Source organism: Spea bombifrons, chromosome 3 (genome assembly GCF_027358695.1).
Source record: "Spea bombifrons isolate aSpeBom1 chromosome 3, aSpeBom1.2.pri, whole genome shotgun sequence".
Classification (NCBI taxonomy): Eukaryota; Metazoa; Chordata; class Amphibia; order Anura; family Pelobatidae; genus Spea; species Spea bombifrons.
The window spans coordinates 100,529,721-100,554,211 of NC_071089.1; the positions used below are offsets into that span (position 1 = coordinate 100,529,721).

Here is a 24,491-nt window from a genome sequence, read left to right on the forward strand (position 1 = left end):
GGGTAAGTGGAGGGAGAAACGCACATCCACTGAGAAAGAAAGAGACAGACATCTAAAAGAAGAAAGACAGACACAACCAGTGTTAAGGACAGACACAGAGAAGTACGCATCCAGACAGGGAAACGCAAGGGGACAGACACACATTTCAGACAGAAACACACAGAACCCAACAAGAGACATGGGGGTGGAATACTGGGTATATATATATATAGCAGATAACGGCAGCGACTGATCCGCTGTATTTACTCAACGGAGGAGAAACACAGACACTCTGGTGCTGCTCTGTTTACCAGACTTGGGTAAGAGTTAAGTAAACTAAGTGTAAAAAAGGCAGACATACGTGATACGTACGGTTATTTAAACCATATTTTCCTTTTACTAATTTTCCTTTTACTATTTACAAATACTCAATGGCAACTTTTGGGATCTATAAAAATGCAACAGTTGATATACTTGTGCAAAGTAGTAGGCATGAAGGGTCTAAATGCCAGCTCTGATCAACACTTACTCACTAGGAAAACTTTAACTACATTCAATAAGTAAGATTTTATAGTTAGAAGGAGGTTCCTGGTTGACCAGCGTAGGCGTAGCTGGGTTAGCTATAGAGAAGTGATACGTCCACCAACAAGAATCTGCCGTCATCAGTGGTCAACGCTAAGTCAATGGAAACTACTGATCTTCCCTTTCAAACCTCAAAGTGATGCAAATAACCTGATGTCTGTGGATCAGACTTAAAAGAATATAAAGCGTGCCTGTAATTGTGGGGAAAACTCTAAAAGGAACACTGTAACATGAAAACACAGAAAGAAACGAAGGAAAGAGACAAGACAGCAGACACCTTAATAACGAAAGCATATTTCTATTCACCTCCAGCAGCACCCTCTGCTCCAGGTTCTTGTACGTTCTCTGTAAGAGCTCCTTGGTCCCCAGCACTCCATACCACATTCTGTTTTTTGTGCGGCTCCTGACATCGAGGGGAGACATGGGTTAAATGGGATGTAAGATTTCACGGGGCTGGGAAGAACATATCCTGCTTCAAGCGCATTTCACTTTACCTGCACTTCTTGGGGTGTTCATCCCTTTTACTGTTAAAATCCAAAGAGATTTTCGCATCCAGTCCAATGCCAAAGTAATTGTTCATCACACATTTTTCTGTGTAACACTCCCTGGGGAGACATAGAATCAGATACATCAGGAACACCGTGCTCTATGCTACTTTCCTCACTTTAGATCTAGTCTGTTGTAGCTTCATATGATATGAAGTAATTCATATAGTATGATGCTCATCCAAGGTACAAAACACCAACACTTGGCCCTTGACAGATTAACTGTGATAAGTTAGCTGACAATTATGATCTAAAATGTAATACATGTGATATATGTAATATCGTCCCGTTTCTAACCAGCCCGGAAGGCTTCCAAAAACAACCGCCAACCTGCATGTCTTTAATGGCTGTATGTTTAACGTCATCAAAGCATAAGCAATGCTAAACAAACTGGCCACACCGCATAGTTTAAAGGTCCATGCAAAAGGGGAGACCATGCCAATTATAAAATACAGCCACAAGCATTCTAAATGCCCCTTCTCTTCTTAGAGTAAGATAGTCGTGCTTTTCAAAAATCTGAAAATATTTTAAAAACTAGGACTGCTATTATTGTACAAAATTCTACATTTCGAGCAGTCCTCAATCAAGTAGGTGTTTTGTGAATTGCTCAATGATTATTATCTTGCACTGGAATACGGCCCTTAAAGCATAAAATACTAAATATTGTCAGAACACAGGAACAGCCCATTTATTCTGCCCGTTTATCAACCTTCAATGAAACCTTTCTCAGCCTTTGGCCTTGCCTTATATTCAATTTAACCTTCTGCCTATCCCACGCATACCTGGATTCCCTCGCCATACTTAACCTCCGCTATTTCTGTTAGAAAGCTATACAGCGTTGCCATATCGTACATTTTTTTTTAATTCTGCGATATGTGGAATTTATAAACTTGTGGAAGGAAATCGTTTTTTCAGTTATAAATTCCACACACAACAAGATCATTCTGGAAAAACTGGCAATATGGGTAACCTAATTGAGTATATTCCTTTTCGGCCCGGTACATTCCCAACACGATTCACACACTTACAGGCTGTCCGGTTCGGAGCTAAAAGGGTCGGCACTAATTAGCAGACGGCTGATAATAGAGTTGCCAGGCAAAGATCCAGACATTCCGGCTCTCATATCTACAAAATATATAAATAAAAATTAAATTATACACCAAAAAAAATGCCTTTTTAAGCTGCAAACATCTTTCTGTGAAAAGTATATGAAAGTAAGTAAAGGGCACTTGCTGGGATAGAGAATCTTGTAGTTCAGCACCGGTAGGTTGTCACGTTGGGTGGAGGGCGCAGGAAGGGACACCGAGGCTCCTGCCACCAGGCTGTTTTTGTTGGTTGCACATTCAGATTTAGCACCTAAAAAAAAAGTTCAATATAAATACAGATCAGCAAGGACTGATCAGGAATAGTAGGTCAGATATATAAAGCGCTGACATCAGTTTTACGAACAAAATGTAGCAAAATTAGTTACAATAAACCTCCATTTGGTAAAGATGATACGTTTATTGGCTAACTGGTTTATAGGCCTTCAAGCCTACTTAGGTCTCTTTATGTATTACATCTAAAAAAAAAATGTCCGGTTCAAGCGTAGGTGAAAGTTTTTGAGAAGGTTTTCAGCTTTATTTGTTTGTACACCGTGGTATCATCCGTGTTAGAAGTACTATTTTAGCATGGAAATTTGGGTAGGATAACACCTTTATTGCACTGGATTGAAAACTTTCTGGACCACTTAGATCTCTTCTTCAGATACATTACACTTGATGAATTGACCTATTTAGTGCAATTCAGTTAGCCTATAAAGATATCATATTTCCCAAATTGTCTCTTTTTATTTCCATGGCTAACACAGCAAAATTCTATACAATGATTATATCATATATTATATATCATATGGTACAATACTTGTATTTAATGGGATAAACCTTTGAGTGCCATAGGAGTGGGCATCAGCTTTCCTATCTGGCAGTCAAAAATGGTTGTGACATACGTTTAAATGTTTGGTAGTACTACTATGTTTTCCTAAATCTAAACATGTTCAGGACTTCTCTGGAGTGATCTGGGTTCTGTTAAAACATATTAATCATCACTAGCAATTTAATCCCTTCTTTGTACACCTGCACTGTCAACGAAGCAACAAATGTTGTCTTGTCAAAGCTGTGAGACGGATGAACTCTGACTCCGCATCCCGCTCTAATACTCTACCTAATGGAGCTTTCAGTTCAGAGCCAAACCGGCAGAATCCATTAACCCAATGACAAAATTGACACAAGGACGGAACGGAGAGCAGGGGTAAACAGAATAACGTGTCACTTGTTCCAATGAGCCATGGTATGGATACATTACATACACCGCTTCATAGAAAGCTGCCATGGTGAACATGCTGGGGATTTCCCAGATAAAACCAGAGCTCTACCAGTGGATGCATAAACTCTGAGTTATGATGATTTGCAATCTGACCTTTATTTATCTTATTAATGGTTCGCTGTCCTTTGCGGAGAAAATGGTAGGCCATAATAACACGTGATGATAAAACGTACACAAGCATTTACTTGAGGCTATACTGACAGTAAAATCAAGTTACAGTAATAATAGGAATACATGTTATAACATGTAGTAAGTGAGTATCTAGCCACATAGTGATTATTGTCAAATAAAAGAAGTGCGTCTATGGCTGGCTGAGCATAGTGACAGTTGTAGATGCACAACAGCTAGAGGGTGCTTGGCTACTCATGGGGTGCAACGCTCTTTTTAGAACGTATCACACATTTTGTGTGGGTTAAAAGGAAATGTTGTTATACACCTAGTCTATCTGTGTACATGATCAGTACCTCTGCCTGAGCTCCTCAGTCTCGGCAGTGCGTTCCCACTTTGTGCATTCACTGTACTCTCCAATTTCGGCTCCTTGGCATCGTCTTGGGAGAATGGCAGAATGAGATCTTCAGAGCTTGGCGTTTGTGCGTTCTGTTCGTCCACAGCTGTGCGGAAAAAAGAGATATATGAATTATCCTTTCAATAACACAACAAGGAAGCTGAATATTCAGCACAGAGGCATTCAGATACCTTTCTCAGCCTGCTCTATAATCTGACGGATGGCTTTCTTCAAGCTGTTGGCTCGTAGCATGAGTTGTTCACGAGGCCTGAAAGTCTGCGCACGGCCTGGGGAAGGAGAGGTTGTTGGGACTGTGACCATTTCTGAGTTTTCCTCCCCTTCTTCGTTAATAGTAGGGGGTGGTTGAGAAAGAACTGACGTGGACTGCGACTCCTCATTCAGAGTTTTTAACAGGGAATCAAGCTTCTCTCGCAGAAGTGAACACTGCAGAAGAAAAGAGTGAGATCTATCACAGCCACAAGCGAAGGTCTGGGTGTCCGTCTCTTACGTGGGCTTATCATTGAAATTATTACAGAAAAAAAATAAATGGTAGATATTGGGATATTTGTAAAATTTAGGAAAAATTACCTTTCCTGCCATGGTTTCGGATTCTTCACAGTTTTCGGTCATTCTCTCGTAAGCTTTCCCAACTCGAGCAACAAAATCCTTCACTGTCTCACATAGGACCCTGAGGAGGGATGGAACATTACAGATCCACTGATCTATCACAGATACTTGGTATCTTTCCCATGAAGAAACACAGACCCTATTGATGTATAACTATGTGTATGTATATTATATGGTATGGGAAACACTTACTTGGCTGATGAAATGACCACAGAGTGTTGGTCTGAACTGAGTATCTGTGATAGATGAGCTGCCACTGAGTCTTCATAGCACAGAATCTGCTGCACCTAATGAAGTGAAAGGTCATCAATAGGCTTTTTACAGCCCCAGTCCCCTGCTTTATCTATATACTGCGCGTAGCCTCAACCGCTCAACCCAATACCTGGTTAACATGCTAAGATTTAAAAAGGGCATACAAAATGATGATGCTTCTGGACCCTCATCTAGAATTTATCAATAACAGGGAGGTTGTGCAGGAAGCACACACTTATTATCTTCTTTTGCTTTTCTGTGGCCATTCCCAGGTAGCCTCAAAAATAATATAACCCAGAATTTTTTTGTCCCGGTCAGCCTGGTCTCATTGCCACTAGATGGAAGACTGGAGGAACTTCACTTCATAGGTTATATTATATACAGTATATTACATAGCGCTTAAAATACTTGTATTTTATTTCCATTCAACGTTAATTATGGATCTTATATGGAGCCTTAACTCTAGGAACCCACTGGATCTGAACAGTCATTCATGACAGTTTATGGGTTTTGAAAATCTGTTGCAGTCCTGTACAGCCTACAGTGAGAAAGAGCACTCGAGGTGACATTAAGTGTAGTGTTTGGCCCCACTTTGAGTCCGATGACATAGAAAGTTACACCTGGAATACATGGAGTATAAATAATACGCTGTTTCATTAAAAAAAAAACAGAACACCATCGACATACCTCACAATCTTCACTTGGCTCTGTGGTTGTGCAGGATTCTGGGGTTTGAGATGGAAGCTTAGTTTCATACACCATGATGCTCCATCTATCAGGAGATACACAGCAGCAGGAATGAGTGGAAAACTGAGACAACATAAGAAATCCGGCCACACAGAGCTCTTCCTCATTGACATGCAATTATAGTGCTTTAAATATAGTAAATATGTATAGAATATTTAGTAATCTAATACATATAGTTTGTCTGTCTGTTCGCTACAGGTGGGTTCCCGCATCCTACTTTGTAGGTCATCGATGGTTGCAGATATGACATTAATGAGGATGCTGGGTATCTGTCCCAACTCCTATGTGCACAGCTCATCCACCAGCATCTTATTTACCAATGATCAGCACAAACCCAAAACTTTGGAATACGGGTGGAGGTCTTGAGAGTTTTATTCAAAAGAAAATGACTTAAAATTATATGCTTTCCTTTTTATATTAAAACCAAACTGTCTTGATATTCATTGCTGGGTATTTCTCTGTACCCACCAGACAACCCCTTGCCAGAATCCTAACACCCATCTTACCTGTCTAGCATTTTGGTCCCAGCTCTCTCCAGCTTCTCCAGAATTTGGGGAAGCTGAGTGTCATCATCACAAGCGGAACCCCAGCCAAGCACCCGAGCGAGGTCATTCCCAGTGCCTAAAGGGAGAACTCCCAGCTGACACTGAAAGAAAGATTACAGTTAATATTATTATGTGTATAGCTATATCAGAGAGACCCCAGATGAAGTAGTACACTATTGTATTGTGTACATACCTGTTTGTGAAGGTTAAGGGTATCTATTTCAGAAAGAACCCAGCCAACACTTCCATCCCCTCCACACACTAGGATCCGGAACGTGTCAAACTTCTGAAACAAACGCAAACTGGACAAACAGAAATTCTTAGTATTAGTAACTCTGTGCATACGCAATGTCTTCTCTGTTATTTTTAATCCTTACGTTTATCAATCTTTTAAAAGCTGTGCATACCTTTTACAGACTCACGCTTTCCTTACCACCAATTTTCAATCACTCGCCTGATTTTACTATTACTTTGAATATATACAGTTTCTTATTCAAATATCCCCAATATCAAATTCAATAAATCAGGCACCTACTAATGCCTATTCTTCCAACCGGATCACTTGACCAATCCCCATTTAACCCTCTCTCTCACCCTAGATGAGGTCCGCCGTTCATTAAATCGAATACTTGAGCTGGGTTTAGCAGTTGTTTGAAACGTCGTAAAAACTTCACTCCCTGGTTGTCCCCACTCTTTGAATTAACGAATACAAGCAAGGGACTAGTGCAGGACGGGGGGCAGCTGGCCTTCCAGAACCCTGAAGAGACAAAGTCAGGTAAATCCATAAGAGACGCACAGTGATCATTTAGGCCTCTGAACCCACATCTGATCCAGGAGGTTTCTACATACCATCTGAGTCGATGCTGTTGAGAGCAGTGGGTGGAATAACAGAAACTTTGCATTGCCCCAGCGGACATTTTTTGGGAAGAAGCTCTTTACACGCTGTGTGTACCTGTAGGGAACACAACAAGAAAAACACAAGAAAGTGAATGATATGATTGAGTGGAAAAAGACAACAAAATAGGTAAAAAGAAATGTTACAAATACAACCTGTTGTCTAATTAAATGTGGTTATAATGTGTAGTTAGATGAAGGAGGGCCCAATAATATCCACAGGCGCAGATTAAACATTGCTAAATCTCTGAAAACTCTCATCTTTTAAAAGTGAAATAAAAGAGCAACAAACATTCATAACAAAGAACTACACTACAGTAATTCTAACAAGTGGCTTACCATTGCTTTGCACCATAGGCACTGCCAGTCCTGTAGACGGAGCACACTACCACACGTCTTCTCACACACGGTGCACTTTGCACTGACATGCAGGTTCCCTTCCAGCCACTGGTGAGGCATCGACACCTAAGAAAGAGCCAGCGTTCAGTCATCTAAAACGATACTTTCGGAAACAACATGAAAACAACCTGCTCTGATCCAATTTGGGGAGAGATCCAACAATGTTGCCTGCCGAAGACGGACACACTGATTACTTACACCATCCTCATCCTCTATGATGTCCTTCCCAACCGAGGCCAAAGTTGTCCATTTGCAGTTATTGGTGGCCCGCACAGCGCATCTTCTGTGAGATTTAAATTTGCACACTGCATAAAGAAGAACAATAAACCGCTGAGAACACGTCATACATACAACTCATGGTATCTTCAGCAAAGCAGACCCCATGTAACACGTTACACTAACTACTCCCCCTCCGAGTCCTTGACATCACCTACACCAGAGGTATTGAAGTCCAGGACTCCAGGGTTTGAACACAAGCATCACAACCAAAAACAAAGAAAGTGATTAAATCTATTGTGTTCAAGGAAGAATATTTGGTCTTTTGCATGTCTACAGGTCCTAGAGGTTGACAAACCTGCTCCACACCCTTGCAAGGATGAAAAGGTTTCTCTGCTATCTTGACCCCACTTTCTGGTTCTTACTGCCCTCTTGGATTATACGGTAATATTAATTATAATAAACACATTTCCTACTCATTGCTCATGTGTTTCCATATCTTATCCCGTCTCATCCATCTCTTCCAAACCCAATGTGAAGCAAAGAACGAGAACCCACTGTAGAAGGATGCAGTAGACCATTAGCAGCCTACCATGAAAAATCATGTAAAAAAAAGGAAGAAAACCCATTGTTAAAAGCTGCAGCTCTAGAGCTGCATGATACTACCCCTCCCCTCCAGATTTGGCTACAAGACATTTGCGCATGCGCATGTCCTCATGATGTCTGATGGGAAATCTGAATTCCTCTCTGTATATGGATGTAAACAGCTTACACAGGTAGCATTAAGGTGTATACGGCGACTGAATGTACCTTTAATGTTACATACACAGCCCTGTGTGTCAGGCACACTTATATTGCTAAGAACAAGCAGATCATCGCATAGCAACACAGCGCGTTAAACAACATTAATCAAGACAAGCACACTGACGGTAGACAGCCCATCGACTGCTCCTAGCAATGCTATTCACAAAATTCAGCTTCTAAATAATTTCTGTTATGTGCACCTGCTACGTTCAAGCTAAAATATACTATAGTTAAATGAAGAAGGGTCATGTAAGATCCCCAAAAGCTCTACCTACAAAAAAATGTATAAATAATAATAAATATTTATTTCTTGCTTTATTTTAACCTTTATTGATATTTCCTAATTCTGTGTTTTCACTGACACATTTTATGCTCCAAGCCTTCCTTGGACAGTCAAATAAATATCCGGAAGCATTTTCCTTTAACCAGCCACACAAGCTTCATTAATGTACAAGGGACTTTTAGAAGACCTTGTACAAAACCGACACGGCAAGTTCATGCCAGATGACGCAGCGTGAATCCCGTGCCAGCGAGAGCGCACACGGACAGGGCACCTTTTGTGTGGAGCGTCTCCCTGATACTGAACATAATTGTTAATTGGAACCGTAATCACCCAGCATAATGGTCTCATTGTATGTTATTAAAAAAAAGAAGTGTTTATTGGCTCTTTTGCAGACACGAGCTGGGAGGGAGGCCGCTGTCAGATAACAAAAATGAGTTAGGTCGGCTGGAAAGAAAACACGTGGTATAGACTGTATGTTCCTTGAGTTCATCTAACCTCATATCAAAAATGATCAACTGTTCAATGACTTGACAGATTTGTTTTTTTTATGTAAAACAACTTGAAAAACAGCATTTCCAAATGAGCACGTGGATATATATATATATATATATACATACACACACACACACACACACCGGTATATATATATATATATATATATATATATATATATATATATATACATATATATATATATACACACACACATACCTTTCCATCCGTTTACCGATGGATTATTGGTGTAAGCATGCATTATGCAGAGCAAACCCAGCAGGAATGCATACTAGGGTTGGCCCTTCATCATGCTCAATGAATTCAGTGACATGAAATAACAACTCATATGCCAATTCCTGCTTTAAAAGAATAAAACAAGTTATTTTTTTCCCTTTTTAAGCCTGCAACAATTACAGATTACATGGGAATTTTCAGTTTTGCGCATTACTTTCTAAACGCACAAGTTTTCTTTCTTAAAAGGGCCAATGTAATCCTTATAAAATGCACCAGGATCATTTCTAAAATTAATATTTATCTTTAATCATCCTCCACCCAGCCCCAGATCACTGGAATGGGTTTGATATGTTTTAACCCATATGCATATATGCATATGATAAGCATATTCAGATGGGACTAAACAGATATTTCTCCATTCTAGATTGTAAGCTTGCGAGCCAAGCCCTCTTTACCTAATGTATCGGTTTGTCTCAGTCTGTCAATTATAGTTTTATCAAACCCCTCGAATATTGTTGGGACCCTATGAATCAAATTATTGAATCAATTCAAAATACTGTAGGGTAAAAAGACCTGCCTTTGGTTTCTTGCCTTGGAAGATTTAAAGACCATAAATAGAAATGTTCCAAACGAGCTGACTCTGGGATTCTTTTAAATGCAAATCCTTTAATTTGGAAGATTTCAAAGCTTTGTCGGGATTTAAAGCTATCCCTTCACCTGTTTAAGCTTGGATCGAATGCTTTCGTGATCAGCAGATCAGAGATATGAAGTAATAGCATTGAGAATTACCAGCAATACAGATATTTCCACGCGTACGTGTCACTCATATACCGGGGGAATCAGAATACACACATCTGCTTTAAAGAGCTTTTACCCTCGTCCTTTGGACATATCAGGAGCATTTAAAAAGGTTAGGTTGCATTCAGGTGTGGAACCCTTTAGGTATACACCTGCAGCTTTACATTTGGTAAGCAATTGTTATCTTCAATGGGATCTGTACGCTGTACCTACTCATTATGTCTTGAATGTGTCCCATAAACAATGTTAATGTGATTTGCTGTCTCTGCATATGCTCATATATTCATTACCCATAGCAGCTAATCATGGAATTGAGCTAAAACACTAAAAAACACTGAGTTTTCATGTTTCTCTAAATAAAAATGAGATGCGGCATTACGTGGGTGGTCTCATGGAGACATTATCTGCGACGTAGATTGAATGTGATGTGACACTGCAACTGTACCCACATTGTGCGGGGGAAATCAACCATGACATCATATTTGCTTTAATGTCCCATCACGGGACCCTGGAAAATTGGAAAGCATGCATTAAAACCACATAGAATAGCGTGTGTTGCGTTCGTAAAGTTAAGTATACCTTCACAAGAAAGTCCATGGGAGGTAACTCCGGACAGGGCTTCGCGGCAGACATTGCAGTAAGTAGGGCGAGCGTGAGAACAGGCGTACCAGTTGTGCATTCCTGAGAAATGGTCCATGCTGTACTGAGTGGACTAGAAAACATAGAGGAGAGAAATGCAGTTTACCCTCCAGGCAACGCTCGCATATTCACACTCAACAGGTCGGGGCAGATTAGGACCCAGAGGATCTGATTACAGTAATTGCTACAGTGACTGTGAGCAAACCCCATGCCTCATTCAGCCGGAGACGAAAAAATGTTCACCGGGAAATAAAAGAAATTCTTTGGTGTTACGTGACGCTGTAGATCATGCAACAATCACGCAACATTCCTCCGTGGAGAAAAAAAAATAACTTCCCAAGGCGCCGAAGTAATGGTAAGAAGTAGGTAAGAAAAACCGTGTGCTGAGCTCTTCGCAAAAAAAGCGACCTCCTCGATGGACGTCCCCATGTATGCTACGTTTCTGGCAGCAGCTCTTGCACATTTAACGGAAGCTTTGCAGGCCTGTCCCGGCCGTTCGTACGTCATTACCTCAAACAGCTCGCGGTTCTGCACGGACTTAAGAGCTGCCATCCATTCTTCCATATCTTTCCGGTTGTCTGCGCTGAGGATCAGTTTGCGAAAGGGAGTGAATACCTGTGAGGAGGACAAAGCGTGTCAGAGGGAGGGGGGACAGGTAGAGGTCCGGTAAGAGGAAGAGCCGCAGTCTTCGGAAAGAGGGAGGAGGCGCGAGAAGAAGGAGCTGTTTGCTAAAGGCATGTCTGCAGTGTGCATGGTGGCTCTGGAAACACAAACAAGGGCTTGCCTGTAAACTTTGGGCAATCAGAGAAGGTGTAAAGGGGAGGGAAACGGAGGGGGAAGGAGAATAGCAATAAGGGAACAGTGGGGAGCCATGATTCGCGGGACATGGAAACGCAGACTAATTTCATCCCGAAAAACAAAAAGGTACCATGAAAAGTATTCTACAGAAGAACAAAAGCAGCTAGACAATCAACACCATGCTGTCACCACATGCTTCGGCTGATACTGGGCACTCGCATGCAGCCAATGTGCCCCGCAGACCATTAACCCCCATCCTGCCCCACAGAACATTGCCCCGCCGGGTGATACAGAAGTGTAAATGAGTGCCTTAAAAACATGGCTATAAAACCACTCCCCTGCTGTAAATGCCTGCGGGCTGCTTAACCCTTCGGTATAATGAGGTAATGATGCACAAACGCACGCTTACGTGCATGTCTTTAGGGGTACATTACATACGTGTGCACACGCATCCCCTATACCTTCTTAACTCACGCACGCATGCATGTGTGTCGCAATGGGGCTATATATATTACATATAAAAGACAGATATATATATCATGTCCCTCCTAAAATCCACATAACCGTCCCCAACCCTGCCACTAATCTCTGTATGAGGTCGTAGCCCCAAGGCCTAGCGATACAGTACTGCCCCGGCACCAGACACGCACACCGGACCTTCAGCTTAGAGTCCACGCCAAGCTCATTGCCCCTTGGCAACTACAAGAAGATGATTACAGAAGCCGTACCTGCTACAGATTGTCCGTTTGTATATATAAACTACCGCTTGGTACCAGACGAGAGACTGCAGGGGTGGCTCGTGCCGGGTGGTTATCTGCCCCTCTGCAGGCGCTCTGCTACACCACACCGCCTGGCTGTTGGAAGGCTTACTTGCCAGAAACTCTCACTTCTTTAAAGTAAAGTTTTGAATGTTATCCTCTTGCATTCATTATGTATTATCTAGATTAAATCACACGTGCTTATCTGACAGGGTAATCGCGGGTGAATGCACTAACCCTCAGGAGGGTCATTTGACCAACATAAACAATAGAAAACCAAAACAAGGAGAACACTCCAAGACAAAGACCAAAACAAAAGAGTTTCAGGATGTGACTGTCAAATACTACCTGATAAAGGGTTAACTCCTGACCTACAGTGAAACACAAAGGCACATCTCTTCAGGCATGCATTAAAATAATAAAATTGTACATAATATCCAGAAGAAACCAGAAGATATATCTATATATCTATCTATGTGTGGATTCAGAAATATGGTTCCCATAAACATAGTAGGACCCTGCCCTTGAGGGTCTCAATCCCCCCAGGTTTCCCCACTACTCAAGGACACGCAGTATTTATTTTCTGACTCAATGAATTAGATGAACATGAGAACTCATACACATTTCTGGACTTTGAAGACAAGACTGGACAGCCCTATTTGAAATCAATCATTTGCACTTCCTTGAATAAAAAGAAGGTGGTGGGGGGGGGGTCTCCACATACAGAATGTTAGACATACCGTGAAACTGTTGTTGAGGTTCTTGGTGCTAGACTCGGCGACACTGGCGTCTGTGATGTCCACTTCTTCAAATATGATAGACTGCAAGGAGGCGGTGGAAGAATGAATATTAAAAGCAGAGTTTGCTATCAGACAGAACTGTAGATATGCCACGGCGGTCTAGGACTTATAAATGGTAAAACCAATGCACAAAAGTAAAACCCAAAAACTGAAGGCAGGATACAGTGGTGTATAAAGCCCACCAGAACACAGTATGATGATAGTCAGGGAAAGCGCTACACTTACGCATACATACATACACACACATGTGCTCATTCTAACACCTTATTCAATATATCGATATGGGCAAAGGCAGTAGGCACACCTTTAAAATCTGTGTATATAAGGTAGTCTGGACTATCTTCATAGACATCCTCAAACCTACTGAAAAACTTGGGGATGCCTTCTGCCCCTCCACTGAAGTTGTTTGGTGGTGAGTTTGGCGCACATGGTCAGCAGCGGCCAAGGAGCCGGGGCCAGCAACAATATGCAATTATTTTTAATTTAAAAAAAAAGGATTTTTTTAGAATGGATGCATATTTTGTGTCAGGCAAGTGTTTTATTTTTATTTTTTTCTCGTTTTGGAAGAATATTTACGTACTCACGGGGGGGTTAGAGTTAATCCCTGAGTACTTTAACTCCTTAAGGACAATGGGTTGTCCTTAAATCCATTAAAAACAATTGTGAGCCCGTACATGTACGGGCTTTGTCATGAAAGGGGTTAATAGGCATTGTTCTATAGAAAGAGTGTCATTGACATTAGACTGTCCAGCAGGTCCAGAATTTTAATTCATTTCTCCATAGCGTTAAACACTATCACAAAGCCTTTCCTGACTTCCAAGGCTTGTCCATTCGGGGGTCACAGAATGAATATAATATAATTATGATTACCGATTGTTTTATATAAGCGTTGTCAGAAGATTGATATGAATTATTATTTTTCCTACTATTAAAATGTAAATCTAGAGGTGTTACATTGTGCCGACGATGCAGCATTTTTTACAGGTACAGATATGTTTTATTTAGATAGCCGGGCCGGTGTATATTAAAACCTGTCAGATAGATTGAGCCCCGTGATGAGATGTTTTTAGGAAGTAATTAATTATTCCTGACAGCTACAAAACTTCTCCCCGTGCTATTATTTCTCAACTTCTCATTTAAAATGTTGAAATGATGCGTCGGCACTAGTAGGGGGGACGTCATCATTGTTCTAAATTAAATTTAAACAAAATGAAACAATTAGGCCTCACACATAATTCTCCAGGTAATACCTAATTGTCAGGGGAGCCACTAATAGGCTGTTGCCATAGAAACGGACAAAGGTTGTTAAAATTCCCTGTGTTGTTTTTGATGTGATTGAACCTTCAAAGAAGAAAAAATAAATAAAACGACAGATCTGCTAAGTTTATTTGCTTAACGCATTAGTGAGCTCAGTTGATGCTTTGGCTATGTGCGATAGCACCATTATCTTTCTGTTTAGCAGTGTTCAGGCACTCCGTTCAGGCAGCAGACGCTTTCTCTTCTAATTGTCATGTACAGGGGTCTGGCCTAGGTACTATAAGGGACCTTCTCACTCCTTCCGAATTATCGGAGGTATATGTTCTAGATGGATTGTATAAACAGCATTGATTTTGATGCTTGTAAAAAAAAAAAATATATATATATATATATATATATATATTATTTGTGTTTCATATAGGGCCATAATATTCCGTAGCGATGCGCATATATATATATATATATATATATATATATAAGCTGTCCTGTTTTAATTGACCTCACCTGCGTAGTGATATAGGTTCTCCAGCGCATTTAAAAAAAAAACACTGAAATAATAATGATGGGAGACACATGTCTACCTCTAACAACTTGAATCCAAGTTTTTTCTGGGGGGGGGGTTGTGACAGATGACAGATGAATGACAAAAACTGAATGATTGAAATGACCCACATTAGGAGTCCACGGGATTCAAAGCGCCATTCAAACTGTACAGAGGCGGTATTTGTACATGTTCGCTTTCCTCTGTACAGAGTGTGGCACTTGAAAGAGAATGCTTGTCCGTATAGCTGAATGCAAACACTCCTTTCCACTCCCGCAGCGACGGGTAACAAAGTGAAACTTCCGGAGACGTGTATCATTATAGGACTTTCCATGGACTGATACCATGGCGGCTCGCACATTCAGAATGCAAAAGGGGACTCACTTGGCTTTATGGTTAAAGGGTCCAGTCATCACACGCGCTTTGACACACGGCTCTACAAATTTGGTTTGGATCTAGAAGCCGGCCACCAAAATCTAGGAGCCAGCTTTTTTTCCCCCTCCTCAATCTTGTTTTTATTTTCATTTATTACCCCCTGGTCTGCAGTTAAAGGCGCAATAGGACATAAAACACACTTGCTTCAGTGCTGCCCCACTCTGTGGAAGGATAAATTCACTTTTTAAATAATACGTTCCACAAGATGAACGCTATACAGGTTTATGTCATATAGTGTCTAAAAACAATAAATGTGTGCTTTGCTGTACATCACTGTGTATACCAGGGTGTCCAATATGTGGCCCGCCGGACATTGAGGTGCGGCCCACAGGAGATCTGCAGCAGAGAGCCCCACAGTAGTGTCAGCTAGTGTCCTCAGAAAGGTCATTATAGAATGGGATATCTTAAAATGATATTGGATATACACAGCTCTTCTCATCACTTCTTCATGTATAATAATAATAATAATAATAATAATAATAACCTTGGCAGTCTTGGCATAATACAGTGTCCTTCCACGCAGTTTGAAATAGCGCCGTCTCCATCGTTGAAATGAGCTGGTCTGCTTCTGTAGGTGACCTTCTTTCACAATCGCCTAGAAGAGGCAAAAGAAGAGATTTGTTAAATAAAAGCCGTGCTCCCTAAAATCTATGTAATCCGGTACTGAACCACGTAAAGCATATGTAATACTAAACTGTATTTCCAATCATATACAGAGAACTCCAAACACGTGCTGTTTTGTAATAATGAAGATGTGAAGACACATGTTTCTAAACAATGAATCTAATGGTATCCAGACTAAACCACACACAGGTCATCTCCACTGCATCCCAAAAATCTATCAATACCTAGTCTATATGCTGGGCGCTGCACCCCAACAATCCATCAATACCTATTCTATACGCTGGGCGCTGCACCCCAATCATCCATCAATACCTAGTCTATACGCTGGGCGCTGCACCCCAATCATCCATCAATACCTATTCTATACTCTGGGCACTGCATCCCAATCATCCATCAATACCTATTCTATACGCTGGGCACTGCATCCCAATCATCCATCAATCCCTATTCTATACGCTGGGCACTGCATCCCAATCATCCATCAATACCTATTCTATACTCTGGGCACTGCATCCCAATCATCCATCAATACCTATTCTATACTCTGGGCACTGCATCCCAATCATCCATCAATACCTTTTCTATACTCTGGGCACTGCATCCCAATCATCCATCAATACCTTTTCTATACTCTGGGCACTGCATCCCAATCATCCATCAATACCTTTTCTATACTCTGGGCACTGCATCCCAATCATCCATCAATACCTATTCTATACTCTGGGCACTGCATCCCAATCATCCATCAATACCTTTTCTATACTCTGGGCACTGCATCCCAATCATCCATCAATACCTTTTCTATACTCTGGGCACTGCATCCCAATCATCCATCAATACCTTTTCTATACTCTGGGCACTGCATCCCAATCATCCATCAATACCTAGTCTATACGCTGGGCACTGCATCCCAATCATCCATCAATACCTAGTCTATACTCTGGGCGCTGCACCCCAATCATCCATCAATACCTATTCTATACACTGGGAGCTGCATCCCAATCAATCATCAATATCTATATACGCTGGGCGCTGCACCCCAATCATGAATCAATACTTAGTCTACACCCTGGGCTCACAGGTAGGGTTGGTTATAAAACAATTTCTCTCCTCGCCGTATATACCATTATTTTTAACAAGTCTCTTGACATGATTTCATGGCGTTATAGTCCTTTTTCCATATGAATGAAACACATGCAAGGGTTATTGTTTGTAGCTGTGTTTCCAAGCATGTTTGTCCTTGTATGTCTAGATCTCATGGAATCTAAAACTACTCTCTCTTATCTTTCCCTGGGGAGCCATCAAAGGCCCTTGTGAGAAATAAGTGTACAATTTTAGAAACATAACCAGCTGGCCTTGTATGTTTGCCTCTGTTTCCGTTCTGTAACTCATTTCCTCTTTTCGCTTGTTCTTTGCATCGTAAATGTCCTTGCTTGCCTACGAGAACCTCTAAGTCATTCTTCAAATCTTAATGGACGTTTCAGAGCATGTCTCCAGGAAAGCCGTTACTAGAAGCACAAACACTTCTTTGCTAACCCCATTTCTCGAGGTGTTTGTTTGCACCGATGTAACGCTTTCCTTTTTCTAGAATATCTATCGGCAGAGCCTTCCAAACTCACGTTCTTACGTGTCCAAGCGTTACCAAACTTTGTACAGATGGTTATGAACTACTCCTCCCAGAAGTCTCAGCAGGTCCAGTACTCTCAAGTCAGGAACGAGACTTTTTCTGTACAGGAACACCTGGGCCCAGATCACAGAACCTGCCCCCCTCTCCCCCAATATGCCAACTAACAAAGAAAGGGAATTCCCATAATATAAAGCAACCAATGAGGACTTTTAGCAAAGAAAGGGTTTCCATTTGTGCTTCTCTCTCTCTCCCCTACAAGCAAATCTCTCGTACCTCTTCCTGTCTCTGTATTCTATCTCTCGGTGACACAGAACATTCGCAAACGAACGTGAGCAGCATATGGCAGGGAACATTTCCCAGGAACATGCTTTAAACAAATCAAGTAAACAAATAAGTCTGAAGTATGTCTCTGTTCTAGTTGCATCTTCCTTCCTCAGCCCCTTTCTTCAAGCTGCCTGTTATTCTAGAACATTATGTGAAAGCACATAGTGAGGGTACAGCTTCTACGAGGAGGCCATTGAGGATACATCACCAATACGTAAATCTGTTTATAAGCAACAATCAGACGGATAATACACAATCGACATTTTGGCTTTACCAGCGCAATGACGTCCTACCTTCTCGCTGCCACCCCTGACCCACCTACCGACTGCTTTTTATATATGTATCAGATGTTTGCCCGGCAGGTCGCTCGTCAGACAGGACAGTCACCCGGCTAAGATGATTACAGCTCAGAGCTATCACTCACCCACAACAGAACCATGCCCCTTACACCCAGCTCTGCCTTTCCTCCCATCTCCCCGACATCCTGAGAAGTCACCGACGGCTGTCTTATTTACATTTCACTGTTTGTCAAACTTATAACATCCATGGACGCCCTCAGTCTCTCGATCCGCTAAGACCAGAAAAATCTAAGATAGTTCATACATATAAGCATAGAATCCTAAGCACTCACTCGCCACTCATCCTGATCCGTCCCTCTCCTTCCTTCCTTTCATCCTAAGCAGTCTTTCACATCTACCAGATGAATGATTCTCCCTCTGCAGTCTCTCAAATCCACATATAAGGAGTCTCATTCACATGCTTGCTCATTGGATAATTCTACATTCAGTCATTAGATGTCTCTCCCTCTCAAACTCTTAATGTCACATCCATGTTTTAGATGTCACTGCAATACTAACAGTCTCATCCATACATAATATGTCTCTTCCCATAGGCACTTAGTATATCATTAGATGTCTCTATATTAAAGCTACTGCTTTCATGTCTTCTCATTAAATGTCTCTTTCCTCAGTCTCTTACTGTCACATCCACACCTCTGTCCTATCCACTCACATTCATCCATTAAACCTCTCTTACCCCAAACTACCCCAAAGCTCCATCACATCTACTCATTAGACGTCTCTTCTCACAGACTGCTACTGTCATATCCACCCATCAGATGTCTATTCTTCCCTTGTATGTCTTTTCTTTTAGTCTCTCACAATCACAAACACTTATTACGGTATATGCCTCTTCCTTCTCTCTTACTGTCACATTCACTTATGAGATGTCTATTCCTTTAGACTGTTAGTGTCACATCCACTCACTAAACGCCTCATTGTCCAGCTCTCTCACATTTAAGCATTACAGGAGTCCATCACAAACCCTTGCATCGACTCATTAGATGTCTCATAGACTCCTACTGTCAAATATGCCTATTTGAGGTCTCTTCCTTCAAACTGTTAATGTCACACTCATTCATTAAATTCTCTTCCCCCAGGCTACTAATGTAACACCCGCTCATAAAATGTCTCATTCTCTAGATCTGTCACGTACACTCCTTAAATGTCTCTTCCTTCAGGCTCATACTGTCACATACACTTATTAAATGTCTCATCAGCAGGCTCTGTGACATCCGCTCATTAGATGTCTCTTCTCTCTGGCTCTGTCACATCCACCCATTAGATGTCTCTTCTCTCTGGCTCTGTCACATCCACTCATTAGATGTCTCCTCTATCTAGCTCTGTCACATCCACTCATTAGATGTCTCCTCTCTCTGGCTCTGTCACATCCACCCATTAGATGTCTCTTCTCTCTGGTTCTGTGACATCCACTCATTAGATGTCTCTTCTCTCTGGCTCTGTGACATCCACTCATTAGATGTCTCTTCTCTCTGGCTCTGTGACATCCACTCATTAGATGTCTCTTCTCTCTGGCTCTGTCACATCCACCCATTAGATGTCTCTTCTCTCTGGCTCTGTCACATCCACCCATTAGATGTCTCTTCTCTCTGGCTCTGTCACATCCACTCATTAGATGTCTCTTCTCTCTGGCTCTGTCACATCCACTCATTAGATGTCTCTTCTCTCTGGCTCTGTCACATCCACTCATTAGATGTCTCTTCTCTCTGGCTCTGTCACATCCACTCATTAGATGTCTCTTCTATCTGGCTCTGTCACATCCACTCATTTTATGTCTATCCTCTCTGGCTCTGTCACATTCACTCACTATACGTCCCTTTCCCCTGCATTTCGTCTTAATGGTCTCACTCCTATTAACCATAATGTCGCCATCGTCGTCTGTCTCTTGGAGTCTGTTTCGCCTGTGGATCTCTTTGCATGGTGTCTCTTCCATTCCCCCGCCCCTGTACTGCTTTCCCCGGCCTCTCTCTCGATATGCCCCACTCTCTGATACAGACAGTGTCTCTAATGTCACGGACGCAATGCTCCTTGGCTTTCACTCACCTTCCTCCTAATTTGTCCGGATGTTGACACTTTCCTGTGCAGTTTCTGCGGCTCGGGTTCCGGTTCGCTATCGGAGGAATCCTCGGCCGGGGCCCCGGGAACTGCTGCAGCCTGGGAGGCCGCCATCACTGCCCGAGAGCCGGGGACCGGGACACAGCGCCAGCTACAGGGGACCAGGACAACCAGTAAAACAGCGACATCTGCTGGCGACTCAGCTCGGCGGCCGCTCGTGACACAGCGCCACCTGTTGGTGCAGAGGCAGTGCGCACTCCCAGAATCCTCTGCTCGCTTGTCTTTGGTTCGCGTTCTTCACGAAGAGAGGCGGAAGTCTCTCCGTAATTTCGTTACAGCGTTATGGAGACATTCGGTTACTCCAGGGCTAGTTTACTCGTTTCATGCAGAGCGGCGTCCGATTTATAAAACCAGCGCCAGTAATATTGAGCCGAGATCATTTCCACGGAGAAAAATAACATTGAAAATTTGCAATTGAAATGTTAAGCTCAGGCCAGGTTTCTTTTACTGTATATAATTATTGGTACCCAATGCATAGAAAACGGTATCAATCAGACTTGTACACATGGACCAAAACCGATTAGGACAATGAATTTAATTTCCTGCCTTTTCTGACAAAATTCACAGGGTTTTTTCTATTCAGAAACAAAGTTCATTGTCATTCATACTCTCGTACTTCGCACACTCGCTTTAACCCTCTCGCAATGTCTTCCTGCCGACTGCTTCTGTGTTCCTGTCAAGTTTCTCACAGCTCCACTTCTTCTCTTGTCTTTTCCTGTTCTTCTCTCTAATTTCTTTGTCCGCCTCTCCCCGGTATCAGCCCCGTTATCCAGGTACTTCGGTGACAGAGCATGCCTTGAACACACACCCTTTCCTCTGATTGGAGGAACGGGGAGAGATTGTCCACATTTTGTGTGCTGTGGCTCCGCCCCCTTGCATACCCCAAAAGGCCAGAAAAATGCAGACAGATCCTTGGAGAAAGAGAAGCAGTTCTGCACCTCTCTTTCTCCACAACTCTGTCTGCATTATTTTGGCATCTTGGAGTACTTTCACAAAAAGGCTGAGCCATGGCGCTCCCCACAGGGACAGCTTCTCCCCTATTCCTCCAATTGAGAAGTGCTCCAGGAGGTCAGGTTAATAGAGCAGATTGCAGGGAGAAGCAGGCCATGAAAGAACACAGAAAAACAAGAAGAGGCAAGTCAAGAAGCAAAGTTGCGAAAAAGGAGACAGGGACACAGAAGCAGTTGGTGAAGAAGCCAGGTAGACATTAACAGAAAGTGTAAGTAAGATAGAGTGGGGGTGAAAAAAATCAACAAAATTTCTTTAAAATCTGCACTAATCCGAATGCACAAGTCTAGTATTAATATAATTGAGTCAAGGTGATTTCCATACAGAAACTTTTTCTGGCATTCATTTTTGTGTCAATTATCTCAGTTGGGGCCATTTTTATTCTTCGTATAATAAGACTAGTTTGATGGTAACAATTTCCCAGTATTAAATCCAATTTTGCAGGACTATATACACTGATCAGCCATAACATTATGACCACCCGCCTAATATTTTGTAGGTCCCCCTTTTGCTGCCAAAACATCCCTGACCTGTCGAGGCATGGACTCCACTAGACCTCTGAAGCTCTGAAGCATCAAGACGTAAGTAGCTGTCCTTTAAGTCCTGTACGTTGTGAGGTGGGGCCTCCATGGATGCATCCTGGTGCCATGTGTCCTCCAGGTAAGTGACGCAAACGCACCTGGCCATCCCCAAGATGTGAAAGAAAATTGTTCCGGGGTCCAGTTCTTATGCTCACGTGCCCATTGTAGGCGCTTCTGGCAGTATACAGGGGTCAGCATGGGCACCCTGACCGGTCTGCTTAGTCCTATACGCAACAAACTGCAAAGCACTATGTTCACCGGCTGCCAGAGAGGAGGATCCAGGTCTCCTGCTGTGCTGTGGGGAATCCTCCTCTCTGGCAGCCGGTGAACGTCTGTGCGATGCGTGTAGACAACCTCTGCTGGCCGGTAATTCCGCCAGGGCTTCTATGATGGAGCACTGGAAGGTCATGTCATGCCTGCACTCCGTCATAGAAGCCCCGGGGGGCGCAGATGTTCACCGGCTGCCAGAGAGGATGCTCTGCAGCAGCGCTGTGGGGGATCTGAATATAAGACGATCCAAAAGATAAGACGAGGGGCATTTTTCAGAGCATTTGTTCTGAAAAAAAACCTTGTCTTATAATCGAGCAAATACGGTATATAATTGATTTTGTGGCAGAAACACCTAAACAATAATTAGTAGCGGTGTCCAGGGCCGGCCCTTTGCCCCCCCAAGCGTTTTTGGTTTTTTTTTTGTAGCCCCTCTCTCTCTCTCCTCTGCGGCGAGTCTCCCTGTTCGGTCCCGGTGCCGGCTTGTAATGCAGAGTGCCGGAAGTGACGTCAATTTCCGGCGCTCAGCATTACAAGCCGGCACCGTGGCAGAGCAGGGAGACTGTTTAAAGGTAAGTACCGGGGGGGGGGATCGTATGGCGTCGGCGAAGTTTAAAATGCCCCCCCCGCGTCGGCGGGGGGGGGCGGCGTTTTAAACTTCGCCCCAGGCGCGTTAAGTCTTCGGCCGGCCCTGGCGGTGTCCACATACTTCGATGATACAGTGTAATTTTGTTTCATATCACAGGATCAATTAAATGTTTAATTTATAAAGTAACTAACCAGCTGTGTAAGAATCTGAGCAAATACAAGGTCACGCAGTACACCACACAGATTTACTGTTTGCCTAAAGGCAGTAGGGAGGCAAAAGCCAGCACACTAGAGCCTCTTGCGCTGAAACCAAACAAAAAAAATTCTTTTTATTCTTGGAATTGCCAGAATGTTTAATAAACAGATTAAATTTATCCTTCACCAATAAGTGTTTACCCCCCCCTGCAGACTAGTAGCTCTTATAAGCAGAGCCCTTATCTATTTTACATAATTTTCAATTGACTGCTAACAGGGGTGGATGAATTCCAGAAGCCAGGTTGCCATGGTTTCCAACACTTTACTTCTGGCTATTTTAAACTGATTCCATGGGTACAGCCCATTTTGGCATGTAACATTTTCTGTCTGGCTACTAAATTGCACATTGATTTGAATGCATGAAGAGAAACAAAAAACAACATTTGACTACAGGTTACCATGACCTGGACCTTCTATGTATAATAAAAAAAGAACATTGATTCTGTGGTTATGTTGTCATACTTGGGCCTCTTATTGTCAGTGAAATAATAATCTGTTGTAGAAGCATCTGAGCCAAGGGATACTGGAGCAACCATGTGCTCTTTAATGCATATGAAAACTGTGTGGTCCCTTCACGTGTTTGTTGTTTCCTCCTCTGCAGAAAGGGTATTATTATTTATTGTTTTATATAGCGCCATTAAATTCCGTAGCGCTGTACAATGGGTAGACAAGACATAACAAGTAGTATGTAACATAACAAATTGACTTACAGAGACAACAGGTGAGGAGGGCTATGTATATATTCAGCGACTCCCCGCACAGGCTATACTCACCTCTACTCAGCTCCAGAAATGGCTTGATGAACGGCTGGGGTCTTCTCAGACACTGAGCTCCCATACATTTCAATCCGAACGCAGCCAATCAGTGGCAAGAAATTCCAAAGCGTGGAGGAGGAGGGCAGCTCCTGCTGCAGCGCTGCCACGTCTGTGTCACATAAGTGACATTTTTCTGTGGTAGGGCTATCAGGGATATTAAACTGTTCCTGTGACCCTCACATTTTTAATAGTAGAAGGAAACTGTGTGATCGCTTTGACTTCATTTGACTTGAAAAAAATCTCCAGACTGTGAGATGATATAATACTTGCCTGGCTCACAACTCCTTTCATTATTTACTGTTCTTACTGATTTTCCAGCTCCAAAAATAAAATGTTTTTTATATGGTACTGGGAAGAGCTACAACATTTCTTGTTAGCATGTATCCATATTTATTGTTGTTTGATAAATAAAATATCTACAATAAAAAGTG

At 42.3% G+C, this 24,491-nt stretch overlaps 1 protein-coding gene across 2 annotated transcripts in view; it reads right to left on the bottom strand.

Moving 5' to 3' along the window:
- DGKD (diacylglycerol kinase delta) overlaps nucleotides 1-20,610 on the bottom strand; it is a 28,761-nt gene extending 8,151 nt beyond the window's left edge. For both annotated transcript variants that reach the window (XM_053459276.1, XM_053459275.1), the window contains exons 1-20: nucleotides 20,475-20,610; nucleotides 15,982-16,092; nucleotides 13,205-13,285; nucleotides 11,419-11,523; nucleotides 10,849-10,981; nucleotides 7,638-7,744; nucleotides 7,380-7,505; nucleotides 6,996-7,098; nucleotides 6,741-6,903; nucleotides 6,340-6,448; nucleotides 6,108-6,247; nucleotides 5,542-5,626; nucleotides 4,795-4,889; nucleotides 4,564-4,663; nucleotides 4,167-4,419; nucleotides 3,935-4,081; nucleotides 2,340-2,462; nucleotides 2,135-2,231; nucleotides 1,056-1,166; nucleotides 868-964 (exon numbers count right to left, since the gene is read on the bottom strand). In XM_053459276.1, coding sequence (XP_053315251.1) covers nucleotides 868-964; nucleotides 1,056-1,166; nucleotides 2,135-2,231; nucleotides 2,340-2,462; nucleotides 3,935-4,081; nucleotides 4,167-4,419; nucleotides 4,564-4,663; nucleotides 4,795-4,889; nucleotides 5,542-5,626; nucleotides 6,108-6,247; nucleotides 6,340-6,448; nucleotides 6,741-6,903; nucleotides 6,996-7,098; nucleotides 7,380-7,505; nucleotides 7,638-7,744; nucleotides 10,849-10,981; nucleotides 11,419-11,523; nucleotides 13,205-13,285; nucleotides 15,982-16,092; nucleotides 20,475-20,600 — 2,412 coding nt within the window. In that variant the 5' untranslated portion in view covers nucleotides 20,601-20,610. The remainder of the gene's footprint in view (nucleotides 1-867; nucleotides 965-1,055; nucleotides 1,167-2,134; nucleotides 2,232-2,339; nucleotides 2,463-3,934; nucleotides 4,082-4,166; nucleotides 4,420-4,563; nucleotides 4,664-4,794; nucleotides 4,890-5,541; nucleotides 5,627-6,107; nucleotides 6,248-6,339; nucleotides 6,449-6,740; nucleotides 6,904-6,995; nucleotides 7,099-7,379; nucleotides 7,506-7,637; nucleotides 7,745-10,848; nucleotides 10,982-11,418; nucleotides 11,524-13,204; nucleotides 13,286-15,981; nucleotides 16,093-20,474) is intronic.
- Nucleotides 20,611-24,491: the final 3,881 nt, after the last annotated feature.